Source organism: Montipora capricornis, chromosome 8 (assembly GCF_036669925.1).
Source record: "Montipora capricornis isolate CH-2021 chromosome 8, ASM3666992v2, whole genome shotgun sequence".
NCBI classification, from domain to species: domain Eukaryota; kingdom Metazoa; phylum Cnidaria; class Anthozoa; order Scleractinia; family Acroporidae; genus Montipora; species Montipora capricornis.
In genome coordinates, this window is record NC_090890.1 from 41640944 (window position 1) to 41661217 (window position 20274).

The following is a 20274-nucleotide window of genomic DNA, read 5'->3' on the forward strand; positions in this document are numbered from 1 at the left end:
ACGCTAGCTCTCAAAATTGGCGGCATTTCACAGCTTCATTATGACGTCCTAAAACGGTGGAGTCTTGACGCTGACAAACGATTGAGTCGTCGTGCCTTCCGGTGTACTTTCGGCATTACGGATCACTTATCAATTAACGACGGCTTATAGATAACCTTAACAAACATTTTTCAGCAAAGCTTCTTGTCTAGCTGTGCAAGCGCAGCAGACACAAAACTTATTATGGGAAAAATGCAGGAACAGTCGACAACTCGAGAATGGAGGTGTTAAAGAAAGTATCGAAGGTATCATATTTAGTGATCGCTTCATATGATCGGCTTTTGAGATCGTAAGCACAGCAGCTCTTTGTGCTCCATATAGTGGATTTTATATTCAAGAAATTGAGCCAGATTTACATCTATATTATTCACAGAAACCTCAAAAGCTAAAATTTTCAGCGTTCTTTAGCAACAATGATCTAACGGTGATCCATGTTTGGAATTTTAACATGAAAACAGAGAGCGAGTCTACCAGGGCCTGGGGCCCGTTTCTCGAAAGTCCCGAAAACTTTTCGAGCCCGAAAAGTCATTTGTGAAACTGCCAACCGCTTGTTTTGGAAAGCCTGAAGTTTGACGAATTAAATCCACTCCATTCTTGAGATACAAAGGGAATTGTGACACCCGAAAATGGCCCGTAAAGTTTCGGGACTTTCGAGAAACGGTACCCTGGAATGAAGTTTGTCGCCGAAGGCACTTGAATTCAGATGCAACAAGGATCTCTTTTATTGACGGGGAGCTAGAGGATATACCATATTAACTGAATATGACAAACCACAGCACCTAGAGCCACAGAATCCAGACTTTATGGGACTCGAACATTTATGTAAAACTGTGCGCAATCGCCGGTCACGTGTTCGAGTCCAGTTTAAGCCTTTCTTTTTTCCTTTTTTTTTCAACAGCTGCGGAGATTGTGTCATTAAAAGCGATGATCTTTCGCTAAGAAAAGAGTTTTACCATATGACTTTCATCTATTCCCTTCATCATACTTTGTCTTTTCTTATCCAAAGACCTTGAGAGTTAATCCGGCCGGAGATGAGCGTACGACTAGCCTCTCGGACATGAGTCCGATGACCAAATAACGTGAACTATAATTGGCTGGAATTGTGTATAGTGCAGTGTCTCGAAAGTACGAGCGTTTTAGTGTGGTCTAACGATAAAGGTATACGGCAAATCAACCGTGCGACAGTGTACGCGTCTATTACACCGCGGAACGGTGAGGAGGTTCTCTGGGGCCCAAAGGAGGTTACGTAATTCGGACATGTATCCGACTACCATGCGGTCGAGGGGAGGGGAAGGATGGAAAGGGAAGGAGGGGGAGGGGGTCGCGGGTTGCGATAACTGACAAGAAAATAGGAATACCATTGTAATTTAATCTGCAGATGGTAAAGACTTTCAAGTCTTCCTGCATAAGGATGCAGTGTTCCAACTCTTTGGATCGTTGTGTTGATCGCATGAGGAGCACAATAACATCATTCGCCAAGAGTAGGAAACTTTGTTCCTAGTGTGCCGTAAATCAAAGTGGTTGCTGAGAGCTGCAATATGAACATGTAGATGTAAATGGAAATGGCGAAGCCGTTTATAAGTGGGCTTCTAGAGGGACTCTACTATCACTGCTTCAACGAGCAAAAAATACGCAACCTCTCAACTTTAAACAAAGAAGGATTTAAACTCAAAGTTTTGTTTTAAGAACTTTAATTGAACGTGAGTTGATAAGTCGTTATGCTTTCCAAAATTGTTATTAACTCGTATTTTTATACCCAACCCAAAAAATACTGCGTTAAACTCTTGATAAACATGTCTCTGTCTAGTTCCCGTTCTCCTTGTGATTGGCTTCCACACTGTTTCATTTAATTTTTAATAATAATGATAATGTATATTTTAGAGCACCAGTATCTTAAGAGTTCAAAGGTGTTCCACAAATAGAATCTAGTGATTAAAAACAAATAGATGTTACAAATGCTAACAATACAGATGATGTATCATCATAAAAAGGCCTTCCTGAAAGGGGAATCTCCACGGTTAATTTTTCAAGACGGAAACCGAGGAGCTGTTTCTTATGTCCAGTGGGAGAGCATTCCATAGTGTTGAGGCTGCCACGGACGAAGATACAACGCCGTAGGTTTTCAAATTGAAAACTGTAATAGAAAGATCTTTTTGATGAAGAACTTCAACGTGAATATTTTTAAGCTATTTCCAAGCCTTCACGACAACCACCATTTCGCTCATGCGTAAATGACATAAAGCGAGACTTCAACTGAAAAAATCTCAGCTCAGACCGCCGATGAAATTGTATCAAGAAGATAAAGGGTGATTAAATTTATCTGAAGAAGAGCGAAAATGCTTTAAGTCTCCAGTGCAACAAAGCAAATAAATAATTTGAAAAAGTGGATTAGCCAGACATTGAAGGAGATCGGTGTCTGACACTTGCAAACTGCAGACTAACCCTAAATCACAGTTAACCGTACTAAAATAGGTGTTTAGACTTAAATACTGCTTATCAGCGTTATTTGTCTGCAGTCTGCGGTCTGCAGTTATCATACACCTGAAGGGGAAGAAGAAAAAGAAGGAGTTCAAACTTCAGGATTATGTGGCGCTGAAAATTAATAGAATGGACAGGAAACGCCCCTTGAAGGGGACTGTGCCAAATAATCAGAAGTTTGGATTTATCACTACAAACAGACTCAACAAAATTTAGAAAAAAAAATTTATTTGATCATTAAAAAGAAATAAACACTTACAGGGGCCTACAAAATGGCTTCTGATCAATAGATTATGAAATCCTTTTCCCTGACTTTTCAAGGTTTTGTTTTCACTTGTTTTGATTATTATGAATTTGCAATAATCAAAAGATAGAACAAATAACTAAGCAAATTAAAAAGCATCAATACATCATGTATGTCTCAGTTCTTTTATTCCTTTGAAGATACTTCAATATTGTTGCCCCCCGACCTCCTAAGGAGATTCATCGATGAACAATGTCCTTCTAAGAAGCTCTGAGATGCGAAGGTAGTATCGGTTATCATGCACAGTATGCCCAACCCCAACCTTAATGCTAACCATTAAAATCAGTGCCTAGACTTAACAACGATTGGGGTTTTATAAAATACTCATGAAAAATTAAGCTACATTAAGTCCACCACTCACCTCTACAACCAATTTACTTGCAAATATACAGACACTTTCGTTTATCTGTTTTTCTTGCAAGTCTAAACTTTAACCTAGGTTGATTTAAAATATACCTAGATTAGATTTAAATTCACCTGATTTAAAATTTTACCTGTAACATTTTCTAACATATCTGATAAGGTCTAATTAATTTTAATGAGGAGTGGACTACAATAGCCGAAAGGGGGAAGAATATACGCCTTATAAAGTTTTAAGTGATAGATTGACCATCAATAAAATTCCTGATTCTGAGGAGGAAGGCTATCTTTGCATGGACTTAACTGAGAACCAGTTTCATATGTGAAGAAAAAGTAAGCTTGTTATCAATCGTCACTCCCAGCTCATAGTTAAAAGTGGATTTGCCAAGAATCATAATACCTTGCGACTTAGTAGCATTGACGGTAAGGTATCAAGCCATTGTGATAGTCGCAATTGGTCACTATTGATGTAGAATTCCAAGGTCGTAGGTGAGTTACTGACAGCATAACCGGTTGTGTTATCTGCATACATTCTCAATGCCACAATCTTAGTTATGCGAGGGGTGTCTGGAAAATCCGAATAGCGAATAGCGAATAGTCGCGAATACCGAACAGCGAATAGTCACGAATAGTACGAATAGTGCGAATAGTGGCGAATAGTCGCGAATAGTGACGAATAGTGACGAATAGTAACAAATAGTGGCAAATAAGGGTGTAGGAAGGGGGGGGGGGGATTGTGACGAAATGACGAAAATTTGGTACCCAGTACTTCCTGGTCAACCGCGCGGCAACGTTGGATGGACTTTCCCGCTAAAAAGCAGAGATGTGTCGGCGAAGGACAGCTTGAGCCCTGAGAAGAGAAGGTAATAAATGCACTGAAATCCTGTTGCTTATTTGGATAATTAATTAACGCAATGGCTATCAGAGAAGCTCGTTTGTCTCTTTAATCACAACCACTTGCCTCACATTTTTATTTTATTCCTTTTTACAGAACGTGTCTCGCCGGATCGGACAGCACAGATGAGGATGATGAAATGTGAGTATCTAAAATTTATGTTCAGGCGCCACTGTGCGAGGAGATGATCATGAGCTTGATGTATTAATGAAAGTGATTTATATTTTTGCATTTTGACGTTTGTTCTTCTTAAGAGTGTTTGTAAAAGCATGCACGAAATTCTCGTTCGACGATAGGTGAGCATATTATTTGCTTTGATTACGAGATTGTTCAGCATAAGGCGGTGACTATTGAAGACTATTCGTCACTAATCGCCACTATTCGCCACTATTCGCATTGTTCGTACTATTCGCTATTCGCGACTATTCGATGTTCGCTATTCGCGACTATTCGCTATTCGCTATTCGGGTTTTCCAGACACCCGTTATGCGAGTTATACCACTAATATATAAAGGGGTTGTGAGACAGGGCCTACGGTTTATAGTCCTTATGAAGATGAAAGGTTTGCTTAAAGAGGCTTCGAACTTGAAACCTCATGGTAATATGCGGTCTATCGTTTTGTTTCTATCTGAAATGATTATTTTGACATTCTTCATTACAAACTCACTTTTAGTAAAACATGTCTAGATATGATTCATTTCCCCGTGAGTATTAAGTGGCAATAACTATATTTCCCTTCAGTTATTGACATTAAAAAGGTTTGAATATTAAGTACAGAATATATGAAATCATGTTTACCCTCCAGATCCCACAGTTGTTGTTTCAATTAAATTTCTGAAAAAATTCCTTGAAAAGCCTAAGGCTTGAGCTGCAGTGCAGACCCGCAGTACATGACAGGCAAGATTTGGCTTCCCTCTTAATATCCTACGAATATGATGTGGTCTGTCGCTTCAATGTTAATGTAGTTCGGTCATAATCAAATTTCACACTGATCAATCAGAATTATTCACGAATTAACGATTTATAAAATGAACAGAAAACCTGGCGTTTTTTTGTCAAAATCCCTTGCTTGTAGATCAATTAGAAAACCGACGAGAAAAAAAAGAAACACTTTTAAAGGATCGAATTTTTCTCTTTGAAAATTGAGCTGTTTTCATTTGTAAAGCAAAAAACAATTACTTCACCTAATTGTTGTTTTCAGTCACGTGATCAGAGGCCCTGAACCGAAACGAAGGAACAGAGCTCAACTCCCAGGGGATTAGCTTGGAAACCCAAACTGGCTTCCATGATAGTATCTAAAAACCAAGAATACACCTAGATGCACTCACTTTGCTTTTACTTCGGGTTGATTGAGAATGTGATGCGAGATTTTTCATGAAGCATAGCATTACAGTAAGTTTCCATTTCCAAATATATTCTGGGGATCGATGGAGTTCTTGATACTTCGTAGCATTTCAATCCCAACATCCGACACTGTCTGCGCTAGCCATTTCTTCCTTACTTTGCCAACTCCGTGATGGTGAGACAAACTGCCGCCATGAGCCAGCACTTCATCGCGCGCGGCACTCTCCATTTCATCATATGTCTCTCCTGGATTGGTGAGACCATAAGAACAGATTCCAAGGTAAAAATACACGCATGCGCCAACATCGTAGGTCTGCGTCACGCGACATAAGATCATGGGAGGACGCTTAATTCCAACCTCTGCGCATTTTCGTTTCAGTGTTTCCTTGACGTCGCGGCACAAATCAGTGACTCGATCCCAGGGTACAGAAGTTTCGAACGACTCGGACAAGTAACCGAATTCACAGGCAAGGTCCCTGATATAGGCGATCACAAAAGTGAATGTGTACCCCCGCTGACCGTTTTCTTCACCGCCCAGGATACCGCCGAAACGATAGGCAATTTCGTAGATTCTTCTTTGTTGGTTTGCTACCTCTAACTTGTTACCTTCAAATAACAGAGTAGCAGCACACAATTGATTAGGATCAAAGCCTTTAAACTTCGTGACGTACAACCTCTTCAGCCCGTCAAGGAATGTTTTCAAGTAAGAGCCACCCTTTGGCTTCAGTGCTTGTCCAAATAAAAACTGTTCATTGTCCATCAAGCGAATGGATGCAGGAGCAATGCGTTGCTTGGCAATCTCCCTGAGACACGCCACCCCACTCTCAAACGTTGGGAACATGATGGAACCATATACCTTGCATTCGGGAAGTGGACGAATTCGCAAGCTCACTTCTGTGACAACTCCCAGAATCCCTTCAGAGCCTAGAATTATTTCATGAATATCTGGGCCTGTAGACATTCGGGGAACTTGACAGCTTTTTTCCAGAGTTCCCTGTGGCGTCACCATTTTGACGCGAACAAGAAGATCTTCAATATTACCGTAGATATTCTTTTTCATCCCAGACGAGCGGGTAGCCACCCAACCTCCAACAGAACTAAATTCCAAAGAATCGGGCTCATGTCCTACACACAGACCTTTGGCATTCAGCTGGACATTTACAGAAAAAATCACAAGTCAATAGCACTTCAATGGGGAGTAACGGGTTTCTGACACACATCCCATGAGTCTCATCCCTTCCCCCTTTGGCTTTGTACAAGTAATACCCCGAAAACCAGTCCAATTCAAAAGATTAGGTTTCTGTCTATTTCAGTTCAAAACGAAAAGTTCATTAATAATATAATAATGCAACTGGACAAAAGGTTGCTAGTATTTGCCAAATTTCACCTACTCATGGTCCTCTCATTTAATGCAATGCAACCAACTAATATAGACCCTAAAAAGGAAGAAATCTGTCCTTGGTCGAAATGGAAGTCTATTCATAGGTACCTTTACAATGTGGCCTGGCAGAATGGACTGCATGGACTAAGTCTATGAGCCAAACGTGGGATACCGCAACATTTGGTGATGTAAGAAATTGATATTTTTGTATCAAAAAACTTTACATCATTAAAAAACTGAGAGTTGGAGGTGAATCCTTAATTTAGGTCTAAAGGCAAGAAGAAAAAGAGCCCACTGTAACTCACCTGTCGCTCCAACTCTTCACCAATAATTCCTGCTTCAGTATGAGCCACTAAATTCTCTTCGTCTATCCAAAGAATCTTCTTCATCTCTGTCATGTCCAAGGAGACAATCATTCTTTTCTCAGTCTTTGGACACTCCAGCGCATGTGTCACATTGGTTCCACCTCCAAAGGGAATAACGCACACATTGTGTTCTACAGCAAGCCGTACTATTTTCTCCACATCATTGTGACAACTTGGCCAAATGACTATATCAGGAATGCGTTGAAACATTCCATGACGAAGCAGGAATATTTCTTGACAAGTGTGACCGTGTCCATGAAAGAGTCTTGCATGTGGATCCATTGTATGCTGCATTCCAGACTCTTTCACACAAGTCAAGAATGGTTCATTTATCTGCGCACTTGGAAGGGAACTTGGATCAGGGAGGGGCTGGGAAGGAGTTCTGATGCTCATGTCAATATGGCAATGGTTGATAATATAATCTAAGAACTTTGGAAATGTGTGTCCCCCTAGAATGTAGCGCGACCCTGTGAATTGTACTTGGCCATCTGAGTCTGCCACAAACTTCGAATCTTTGTAACCCCAGCCATTCCATTTGAGAATATCTTGTCTTCCTGGATTCTTGCTTTCAGTCTCTTTCGAGGTCCCTGCACAATTCAGTGAAGAAGCACCCATTTCATTAGGCTGTGTCAAGTGGCCAGCTATGATATCCAGTCGTCTACTCATGTTGATAACTTCCTTTGGTTGGCAAGTGATATGTCTATCAAAAATGTAGCAAATTATCATTAACGGTGATTTAACAATGTTTTCTACCTTAAGTGAACTAGGTCAAAATAACACCATAATCCTAACCTGATCCTAAGTTTCTCTAGGCTTATTTTAGGATCCAAAAAGTTTCTTTAATTCATCTGAGTGCGTATTCAACCTAGGTAAAAACGAATTCAACCTGAGAACGGCTTTTACCGGCAACATGTACATGAGCCCAGGAGTAGGAGCTTGCCTTTCCCATAGAAGTCCTGAGTTAACCTTGGCGCTCGTTTCTGTTTTTAGAACGCCACGAGTTCTTCGGCTCTGCACGCACTTTTTAGAATGGCCAATCAAAATAAAGTTATTGTCAAACAAAGACAAAAATAGTGAAACAATGTTGCAAATACATTGCATAATTTACTCCTGCTAAGTTATAGTAAAATAAGTTACTAATCTCATCCGCTTTGCGTGATCTCAAGTATTGCGTTATGTGTCTCGTTTGGTTTAGGCCAATAGTAATAAATTATTGCAGGGCGCCCTCACTCCCAAACGCACCGGACCGAAGTAAGTTATGAGAAGAGGCGAGCCCGGAGGCGGAAGGAGTGGGAACCATGGCAACACGATGGCCATCTCTGCGGGAAGTTGGGGGGGGGTGGGGGTCGAACACCCGACGTTCGTTCAAAACCAAAGAGAGGAATAAAGGGGATAATACAAGCCTATTTATACCAAAATGGTAATAAATTAATCTGATCGTTGATAGTAGTGGCTTTCAACCATTTTGGATGACCTCTGAAATTTTCGACAAGGACTGTTCCTCTGATTCGTAGCATGTAAATAATCATGTCACACCTTGTAATCTCATCATTTGTTCGCGATTCTGCGAGACAAATCAAGGTGTAATGGATCTAGTATACTTTTGATACGACGATTGAACAGTAATATTGGGCTGGAGTTTGACCTTGTAGTGTAGTGGGTTACCTGTGTAAAACCCTGTGGCCGTATGACCTTAGGTATAAAGGGAGAATAGAAGATTTGTTCACGAGTAACACTTTGCATCAGAGTCCTGTCTGGTGTGTAGACATTACAGACCTGTTATACTATTCGGTGTCGTGCGATAGCTGAAGAGAAATCGGGCCAGACTGCTTAATATGTAAGAGACTTAACTGATTAGAGTGTAATGTGAAGTGCCAGTTTTGTACCCAATATGAACCATGTAAGCGTTAGCCCTACTAATGGAAATGGGCCCACACAAGGACAGAGAAAAACTATGACCAGGGTGGGAATTGAACACACGACCTTCGGGTTAGATCACCCATTTCCATGGGTCCATTTCCATTAGTAGGGCTAACGGTCACATGTTTCATATGGAATACAAAACTGGAACTTCACATTACACTTCTATCAGTTAAGTCTGTTGAAATTTATAGTGCTACACGGCCAACGTTTGTGAAACTGTAACCTTCCTTGTGCTTAATATGTGTACTAAATTCGCTTCGAAAAATTGTTTGAACGTTTGGATATTTCTATCAGAAATGTACCAAATTAGCAGTAATGATGCCCAAGAAATCGATCGAGAAACCGCACTACAAACGCCACAGAACGAAGAAACCAACAGAATTCCATTCACTTTCACCTACCATCCACACGACCTTGTAGTCAAAAATGTCATTCTCAAAAACTTCAAAATTATATTCTCCGCAATGATCCCGAAACTAAACACATATTTCCTCTTATTTCATTCAAAGGCGCATTTAAGTCTGACAACCAACGGGGAACCTTCAAATGTACACGCACATGATGCAAAACTCAGGACCGAATCGATCCTTTAAAATCACTGACCACTTTACATGCATCTCGGCAAATGTCATCTATTGCATAACCTGCATGTAAGAAGATCTACATAGGCGAAACAGGGAGAAGATTGGCGGACCGCTTTCGTGAGCACCTACGAGATGTAGTAAAAAACGACACAGATGCATCAAAACCAGTTGCGCGCCACGAACCTTCCGAATCACACCCACCACAACAATTTGCGACCTATCCTTACACCACGGGTACACAGAAAGCTGCAAGAATCTGGAACAAAAATTCATCTTTCAACTAGGTACACTCCATCCTCACGGAATCAATGAACGCCTCTCATTCTATTAATTTATTCACAATTTCATGTGATAAAAACGAGCAACACCCACAATTCCTCTATTCGCTCTGATGAAGGGCTAACGCTCGAAACGTCAGCTTTCCAAATCGATCACGGTGGTAATTCGACCTTTATCAACACGTTTGATGAAACTAAATTTTCCTGTAGCATTATTGATGATTTAATAATAATTTCTAGTGTAAGTGGACTTGGTAAAAGCAACAACTTTTTTATAATTTAGCAGGATTAATGCAGTATATTCTCCACATACTGATTTGGTTGATGTGTCATTGTCGTATAGGCCCTGTTCAACATTGACTCCTCCAATACTGTTCGTTGCCCAAAAAAGTTGAAGATTAACGCAGTGACCCAATGCATCAAATACCCTTAGTCCTTTTGACCTGTATTTAGTATAACTGTAACCCATCTTGGGTCCGTTACTTTTTTTCATTTACATTAACGACCTCCCAAACTGTCTCAAGAAGACTGCATCTAAAATTTATGCTGATGATACTAATATTAGCCTGGCTGACTCTGACTTGAATGTCCTTACAAAATAGTACTAAAACTGATGACTTTCCGTGTATAAATATATATATATTTTTTAATGGATTGGGGTATCAATTACAAGCAGGTTGGTGTCTAGATCTGTATCGTGTTACATTGATGTTGGAGCAACTTCTTGCAGAAATGTTATTAGCATCGAATTTATGGCTAGTGCGACTGCTGCTTTTGCTTGTTTTTTTTTTGTTGTTGTTGTTGTTTTTTTGGCTAGTTTTGCCCTTTAGAAAGAGGAAGAATTTTATATGGTTTTGTTATTAACATTAAAAACATATAATTGTATTGTATTTACAAATTTGCACCACACAAAATTATATTCTCTTCCAAATCTCAGCCTTGGGTTTATTCTTAAATACCTTGGATGCCAGAGGTTTTTCTTTCTTGGGGCCTTATCATAAGAGCCCAGTTGGCCGGGCTTGGGTCCGTTTCTCGGAAGTCCCGAAATTTTTTCGGGTCCAAAAATCCATTTGTAAACCAGCCAACTGCTTGTTTAGGAAAGCTGGTTTTTACTGGTTGCCAGTATGGCAATCCCAGTCGGAAAATGGGTGGAATTTAGTCGGGTTTTTCCGTGTCAAGAAAATGGAAAACTTGCGCAATAGGCCTTTCCTGACACTCCGCTGCTAAGTAGTGTCTTTGTGGGTAGAGTCATCTGCGTGTATTTTTGGTACGTTTGAAGGGGTAGTAAAAATGCGTAGATTTTTTCCGGTGCCACAGTAGTAAATTTAATTAACCTGCGACGGCGTCGAGAGTCATTAGAGAGCTTTAGCAAAGACAACAGCGACGGAAACGAGAACGTCACAAATTTGCATATTTAGTGGCAAAAACAATGGCTTTGCACGCTCTGCACGTGCGTTTTTCAATTTTGTTTATTTCTTTGCCGTCGTCAGCAAAACAACAACGTGAAATAGCTAAATTTGAGGTTTTATTATGAAGAACGTCAGCACCTGAGGATAAATATTAATTTCCTCCCTACGATTTCACTCCTGAGGCACTACCACACCTTTGCCATATTAAAAAAATTGGAAGTGATTACAATAATGAAAATTTATGTTTCGAGATAACTTTCTCGTTACCGTTGCCGTCGTCGTTGCTAAAGCTCCCAATTGTAACGTGAATGGCGTTTTAGTGGATCTTTAACAAAATATACCGAACGGAAAGTCGATTGTATAAACAAGACAGACGGTGAAAAATAAATATCTGGAATCTTAATTAAAAGCGACGTGCAATGGACAATTTCTAAATTAATATTTTACTAATGTGGTGTTGTATACAACACTGAAACCAAATGGCAAACCAAATGGCAAATTCTGTAAAGATGTTGTTTCTTTCAATAAAATCTTTCGCTGGAAAAGGTTTTTGTGACATTCTCGGCCTTCTTAAAAACATTGAGGGAATCGAACGCCTCGAATGCATCTGTACGTGTTTACTGAAGTCGCATCTCAGTTGTCTGGCTATTTACATTTATTTTGTACTCAACTCTGCACAGTCTTCAGGTAAAACATAATTGGAAGTGTGACAGTGAAGATTTATTTGAAAGAAAGCTTGTTCTCGTTAGTCAAGAATTATTTTGAAAGAAAGCTTGTAGTCCATGTTTTGCTTCATCATTTCTTTAAGGAAAAGATTCTTCAGAAAAGGGTTTGATTCTGAATTACAGTTGATTTGACACGAACTGGGTTTCTTGTTTTCACGCACACAATGAAATAGGAAGGGTTTTTTGCCTCAAATAGCAAAGATGTTGTTTGTTTCAATAAAATCTTTCGCTGGAAAAGGTTTTTGTGACATTCTCGGCCTTTAATTTGCTGATTCAACGTATTGGTGATATTCGAGCTTAACGCTTGCATACGTGGGTTGAAATTGACACCCCGCGCGCAGGAAGTCGTGTTTTTTCTGGTAAATGATTAATTGGCAGCTATAGTTTTTAACGTCAGAAAAAGATCGTTAATCCAATTTATTGCTAAAAGACGTACTAGAGCGCAATTGTTTACATTACTCATTAACACGAAGATTTTTCAACAATGTTATTATATCGCTTTAATCTAACCCAAAAACATTCAGATAGTAAAAAATTTCATCTTAATAGACTTCTTTAGCTTGTACGTTTTGTTTTCCCATTTCAGACCACGTTCTCAAGGGAATTTTCCTTTTGTTTTTTCATAAGTTATGCGTACATATTCACGTGCATAGGACGACATTTGAAAGAAAGTTTTCCCTAGAGTAACATCACGTGGTTTAAAATGAGAAAACAAAATGTACAAGCTAAAGAGGTCTATTAACCTTATCCTTTGCTTTTGTGTTTGTTGCCGTGTTCGCAAGTATGTTTTTGCATCTCATTGGTGTTTAGATTTTCAATAACAAACTCTGTTTTGATTAAAAACAGACAAAGAAGGTTTCCTGACGCGACAGATGAAATGTAAATATTCAGTCAAATATCACAACAAATTAAAAAACGAAAGTAAGAAGTTTCTTGGCTAAAAAGTACGTTTTTCTTTCTGAAAACGACGAACGATTAACATTCTTCCCTGTAGTTCATTCCATGTAAACAAGAACGTTGACACAAGGTGATCAGGTGCACCTTTGTGGTTGCCTAGCACGTGATCAATTTCTTCCTTTTGACAGAACATTGACCTTTAATTCCTCTTGATTCAACAAAGTCAGAGACTGCTGAAATTTTAGTGTTTTTACGATCTCTTGCCATCATTAATCTTTCGCTGAGAATTGGAAATTCAGAGTTTTACATAAAAACGATGCTATTTTTTCTTCATTTGTCTTTTGGCTACCCTGGGTTCCAGAGGAATTTTTTTCCAAGTCGAAGAGAACGCTCCGCGACTCCAAATTAACGGTCGACTGTTGACCGGAGCGTTCTCTCCAACCTTGAAAAAAAATTCCTCTGGCACCCAGGGTATCTTTTTGCTTGCGTTTTAGTGTTAACTCCTGGCTTTACGGTACTCCTTGCAAACGTTCAGCCAAAAAAATTGATTGTCCTGGAATCAGAATAGACCGAAAAGAAGAGCGATTATGGACAAGGTAAGTTTTCCCTTGCCATTTTGATACTGTATTTCCTTAAGGGTCAATTTCTAATGGCTAGGGAAAACTTACCTTGTCCACAGCTGGAGCAGTAATTGAAACCTTCAGCAACGGTAGACTTACAGTGGAAACAAAACATGCTTCTCGTTCGTTGAGGTAGAAGAAAAAGCTAGTAACTTAACCCATTGACCCCTAAGAGTGAAACTTAATAAATTTTTCTCTGTCCAACGCCTGCCGAGTTTTGAGGTCTCCATTAATGGTGCAGGTGCGGAAACTTCGCAGGTAGCGGCGTCATGTAAGACAAATATTCTTTGACGTCTTGCACCGCTGGCTGGAGGCGACTGAAGACGTCTAGCGTGGTCGATCATTTTTAATTTGCTGTGATGATTTGAATTTGATGTGAGTGATTTGTAATTTGTTGTGGGTGATTTGAATTTACTATGAATGATTTGTAATTTGCTGTGGATGATTTGAATTTGCTGTGAGTGATTTGAAAATGTTGTGAGTGATTTGAAAATGTTGTGAGTGATTTGAAAATGTTGTGAGTGATTTGAATTTGTTGCGAGTGATTTGAATTTGCTGTGAGCATTTGGTTTTGATGTGACAGTTGTGAGCCACCGTAAGTTTCAGAGCTTTTCTTATTTTAAACTTACATTTTACCTTGATAGATATACTTCACTAAAATGAATTTTTCGCATAAAGGGTATGTGGGGGTGAGGAGAGGGGGGTGCGCTCTCGACGCAATTTCTTCGGCCCCCTCTGTCTGGAATTTCCGGATTCGCTCCTGGGACATATACAAAGTTAGAACATGTGAGCCAAAGGGCCACTGCTGGTACGACGTCTAGGTGACCCCTCAAATGGTCTAAATGACCCCTCACTTGAAAAAATTAACTGAAACGCTGCAGTTCAACACCACCCAACTCAGTGCCCTCTGTTTTCGTGTAACAAGTACCATAGACGACCCAGTTTACGCTCGTGGAGCGTCTAGTTTAACAAGTTTAACGACTTAAATCCTCTCCGTGCACGAGATAGAGAGGGAATTGTGACACCCGAAAGTGACCCGTAAAGTTTCGGGACTTTCGAGAAACGTGCCCCTGGCCCAGTTTCCGAGATCTCGGTTTTTCCAACGAGCGGGCTGGAAATTTTGCCATATAAACACTTCAGCCCGGTTACCGGGAGGAAATAATAGAATGCATTTTTGTGATAGAACGAACGTTATCGAGTTTTTCTTCCCTCAGTTTCTTCGATAATGAAGCTCGGAATAGTTCATTTGATGATAGTTAACGTAAGGTCAAAATAATTTTGAGGTTGGTTTAAACAAAGAAAATGGAGAAATTCTCGCGAGACTTGTTCGTTAGATTTCACGCCTGAATGGTCGCGTTATCACTTTTCATCTGGGAAACCGGAATGAAAGTCGCCATATGAACAGAAACGGATTTCATTCCGGTAACAGAGCCAACCCAGTCAACCCTTATCTCTTGTTTATATGGTCTCGGTTACCCGAGATAGCCCTCCTTCCCGAGACAACTTTACCGAGCGTCTACATGAGAATTGCGTGACCGAGACAAAGTTGACCCTACTTAATTATGCATATATTTTAAGACGCATCTTCAAAAAATGCGTAGCATAATTTGCCTTTCTTTCTTTCTAGTTCGTTTTTGTTAAGTATAGTTGCGTTTTCACATTCAGCAAATGGACTGACAATCTTAACGCAGCAGTAATACGTAGTTTAAATAAAAGGCTGTTTATGAATGGAGAGTTTCCGTTGACAGCGGTGAGAATTTTGGCGGGGAAAACACTTTTCTTTCGAAAGTAAACGCTAAAAACATGTATAAGCTCCCAAATTGTTGCTTCTTTGATTTTTATTTTATGCGTGCGCATTTAAGATTTTGCTGTCTCATCTCGGGTGGTCGAGCCAAACTGTTTACATGCGAAAAAGTTGTCTCCCCTGTCAGGGTTACCTTAGCTGAACCTACCTGCCGAGGCGAGACAACTCGCCACCCCGAGTTGTCTCGCCCACCCGAGTTGTCTCGCCTACCACATGTAAACGGTTGAAACAAATGAGTAGAAAAATATCTCGCCCAGAGTAACTCGGGGGAAGGGTTGTCTCGGGTACCCGCGACTGGAATCGCCGGATATTCTTGTAAAAAAAGGTTCTTATATCCGCTTCCTAAGTGCTTTACAACAAGCGAGGTTTCTTTATTTGCTAATTCAATATGATTTTTGTCTTATTTCTATTTAATCTGTTAATTTGTATTTGGCTCGAGCACGTTTGAACGAGTCTTGAACGTTGGATAAATGAGATACCTACCTGATAGTTGAGTGTCTTAGTGTCAATGAATGGATTGTGCAATGAATAAATTACCAGGCTTTTTCCCGACAAAAACTCATCGCAAAAACGTACACTTAGCCAAGCAATCAATTTTTGAGATGATGTAACATTAATTCCTTTTTCTCTGGAATCCAATGTCATAAAGAATGATCAGACGTCTCGCCAGCCGACTCGAGCTGTATTTTTCAATTTTTCGGGTCTATAACCACGGGTGTTTATAGAATTAATCATAGGATGAATTTAGACGGCTTGGCCGAGTAATGTGCCCTCTTTTTTACAACAAAAACCTATTAGAAGGGAGTTTAAGCAAAGACGACGGCTACGGCAACGAACGACAACGCCACAAAGCACGATTTTAATTGGTTTAAAAAGAAAAATAATCGTGCTGCAAATTTCAGTGCATTTTTTGCCGTACTCCATAAAACAAAAACGTGAAATCACCAAATTTTAGGTTTTGACGACAACGAGAGTATATAACAATAAACCATTCACTTTCTATTTTTACTTTATAAATGTTCGTACCTATCCAGTTACGGGATAGTTAGCCCGTATTGAACAAGGTGAACAAGTCAGAATAATCGGCAAATACTTGCGATATAGCTAAATTATATTTTGGAGTGATGTTTTTCGTTCCTGTTGCCGTAACGCCCGATTACTACTCATAACGGAAGAAGTCTCGAATCAAAGACACTTCCACCCGCTTTCACGATTGCTGGACCACTGTTAATTAAGCTGATTAAACTACAGAAACCCGGGAATAAACGAAATTTGTTCTCAACATAGACGACTTACCTTGTCAGAAAGCGGCAAAGATATTACGATCTGCGACTGTTAACTGTACACAAAGATCAAGTGTGATTGTGGAATGGGATAAAGAGGTCACTCGAGTCGATGGGCTGGACTGATAATTCTTGGGTTGCACGTGACGTCACAAAAGAATAAAATACAAAACTAAAGAGCCTTTTGAGTTTTTTTCTTGATCAGCTACAAGAGGTTTTAAAAATATATCTGTTTGCATGTTTTCAGCTCGATACCGTGCTTCGTATCGAAAATAGAGCAGTTTGAATTTCAGAGTTTTTCACAGTGCGTGTCATGTTGACGGCTTTCGAAAAACATGCCAGTTGCATAAAAACATACAAGGAGACGTGTCTATACGAATGTTTGCTAGCTTATTATACAGTAGAAAGTGTTAAAGACAGCCAAACTAAATTCCAGACGTTTCTACAGGTCTCCGGCCGCCATGTTGGTGTACTTCAGCAGTACATCAACATGGAAAACTTAAGACCTAAGACCTAAACTCTACAAATTTGAGTAATAAATTTCGCCGAACAACTCAAGTACGGAATATCGCACAGCCCTGAGACTTGGACCAGTTGTTTATTTATTCCTCGTCTATGAAATTTCCATTTCTTGACTCAATTTCTTAAATGGTAAGCGATTTATGTTTTCACTTGCGCGACGTGCAACCCAAGAATGCCAAATAAAAGCGCGTGATACCGTATTCGCCGCCAAAACAATCAAAGACAATGACGGGGCATTTTTGAAGATTCACAGACTCAAGTTAGTCTGAAATTTCAGCCGTCTCAGGAAGGAAGTTACCCACGTTGGCAATAAGGTTAGGCTTTTAATTGAGAATTTTTTCATATAATTATCTTCTTTAGCTTTTTATCGGGATTCCCATACAAATCCTTATATTTTTGTCGGCCATGCTCACACTGAACTTGGGGTACCTGTGTTAGGATTAGCTTCATTTAAATACATACTTTGAAATTCCCCATGGAAGCCGTTGTTTCGGTAGCGTGGAGATTAGGTGCAATTTTTTGCAAGCCATTGAACCGAGATCGACATCCTTCGATCAACTTTTTCTACTTTTTTTTTCTATTTTTTTTCAAGGTTTCTTCTTAATTTTCAAATTCGAAGTGACATACTCTGCTTATCAGGTCGTAGATTAAGTATTTGTTTCCTCATTTGCTAACGACAAACTTAACAATGAAAATTGTTCTAAGTCTTGTCCAGTTTACGAAAGGGAAAATTGCGTCGACGACGCTATCGACTTAAATTTTATACAGGCGTCAGTTGGGAAATTGAATTCGAACACTTTCCATTGCATGCGTCTGACCTCAATGATGACAGGTTTCTGTCAGCTCCAATTGAGTGTTGGCATTTTTAACACTCAAGATAACAGATCTCAAGAGTTAATATCCAGCAAATATCTGAAATATTAATTGGATCAGACCAATTTTGGTGAGGGTTTGTTTGCGAGGCAGATATGTATTTTGAGAACGAGAAGGTTGGCGTTCGTGACGATGTTTCGTCCTTGGGTTAATATCCGTGTTCAGTCGCCTTGGCTCGACCAAAAGACACCTTGGTTCGCGCTGAACGATCGACTGTGTAGAAAGCTTTCACGAAGGTTTAAGCTTTAGAGGCGGCACTGCCAAGCCTTGGAGGTGAAATTATTTATTTAAGCATTTATTTTTCCTTATCATTTTAGTCTTCCTCTGACTTACGGGCGGCCCACCCAGGCCTGGGAGGTGAAGTCCTTTATTTCGATAATCATGATCACGTAACTTGGATGACTAACAAATTACAGTTGAGTGTCATTTGTTAAGAACTTTGCGAGTACCCATTTCGAATTTCTCAAGAATACCGTGTAGTAGCAACTAGCGGTACCGAACGGTTATTGCGAAGTCTTGCACATACGAGCACTTGTAAACAAGAAGAAAACAAGAAGTGGTTTCACTTTGACCATTTGCTAATCTTAAAAGCAAAGGAAAATAAAAGCGACAAAGGCACATTTGAGTAAACCAAAGGCTCAAATAGTAATTTAATTGCCATAAACGTGCTTGAAGTAGGCAGGTTGATTCCCTCGACATAAAATTGAAGCAACAAAATAGACCAAAACTTCCCTTTCATACGTATCGAGCAAAGCGACATCAAAATGGCGGATCGATCCACTAAGAACGAGCCACGCGATTTACCCTTCTCTCGCCGTTGACGATTTCGGATATCGACCACATATCATCTTTAGGGGCCGGAGCAAATCAGGGATATTTCCCAGTTTGTTCTCAAAAGACCAGCAGACTCACCTACCCCTAGATGAAATATTTCGAGATACTTCGACCCACCACTACGCGTGGTCTAACAAAGAATTTGAAGAATTTTCAACCTGTTTTGCGTCAAGTAAAGCATCATATGGTGTCCGACCCTTTGGAACAATGACATCTGGCACCGGAATTTTAATCAGGAAATATTATTTTGCTTACTTGAAGTATCATGCCCCATTCTAAACCTAGTAGTTCTCCGTCCTTCGGACTTCGGACTTCGCACTAAAAATGTGACATACTACTACCTTGTCAAAACCAAACTATGTTCGCTCTCTCTGCCATTTGTTTTGCAATTTGTTTCACTGCGCAAGTTCTCAATTTCGAAAAACCTCTGCAATTTTGTCTTCCAACGCAATGTCTGCATAACGGCAACCAGCTGAGAACGTCATGGTTTTCCCTTCGTTTTTAAAGCTGTATTTCTGCTCAGAAGATCTCGCAGCTAAGAATACGCAAAAATCATGCGCCATGTGTACTCCAAGCTATAGACTAATTTCAGTTTCCTAGTACACCTACAGTGGGGCAAGATTTCACTTCTTCTTAATTAAGGAGCCCTGACCATAATAAACAACAGTCTTGCGAAAGACATTTTTCTGCGGTAAGATAATGCTAAGAAACAGTTAAGCGTGAAAAGCTGAAAACACAAATACAAGTGGCTAATTCTTCAATTTCAAAGCCGTACACACAGCTTGTGTAAGCATTCTTAACAAAGCGTGCGAAACCATAATATTTGTGCACAATCGTGAATACCTTCACAAAGACATAAAAGACAACTATGTGGTCCTTGGGAGGTCAAACAGACCCGTGGTCATCGACTACGGAAAGAGCCAGGAAATTGCGAAAACACTCATACGGTACCTGAAGTTAACTTTGAGAGAGCGAGGAAACCATATGTCGCTCCTGAACTTTACAGGGGTGTGAAACCATCCACACTGAGAGATGTTTCTTCCCGCTTTAGAGCTCTGATTCTGCGAGTATTCAAGTATTAAAGGATGGAAAGTTTGACATCCGTGTTCTTTAACACATTGCTGAGACCTGTTTATCCACTGACGACTCCAGCGAAACACCCAGAGTTGCAGAAAGTTTTAAAATGTTTTTAGTCAGAACTCAATGAAAAGAACGGGAGTAATTACCCGATGGTGTTCTCGAGGTTTTCGAATTTTCTTCCCGCGAATTTTTCAGTCCGTGGACAATAAGTTGTGAAAGTGATTGGAATTACCTAGTCAAATAATCGACAAAATGTATCTTTCACAATAGTCCCAC

General features: G+C 39.9%; 1 protein-coding gene across 1 annotated transcript; it reads right to left on the reverse strand.

Annotated features, from left to right (window-relative positions):
- Positions 1-2728: 2728 nt before the first annotated feature.
- Positions 2729-16837, reverse strand: LOC138059789 (alkyldihydroxyacetonephosphate synthase, peroxisomal-like). Its single transcript, XM_068905403.1, has 3 exons — positions 16703-16837; positions 7107-7866; positions 2729-6570 (listed from the first exon to the last, which is right to left on the reverse strand). Exons 2-3 carry the CDS (start codon positions 7830-7832, stop codon positions 5464-5466), a joined length of 1833 nt encoding a protein of 610 aa, XP_068761504.1. The 5' UTR covers positions 7833-7866; positions 16703-16837; the 3' UTR covers positions 2729-5463.
- Between the last annotated feature and the right edge of the window lie 3437 nt (positions 16838-20274).

Excerpts from the sequence above, each read along its gene's own strand:
- LOC138059789 (XM_068905403.1), bottom strand. The coding sequence starts at position 7,832 with ATGAGTAGACGACTGGATATCATAGCTGGCCACTTGACACAGCCTAAT. Across the intron at positions 6,571-7,106 it reads GTGAAGAGTTGGAGCGACAG|CTGAATGCCAAAGGTCTGTG; the intron begins GTGAGTTACAGT and ends GTAAATGTCCAG.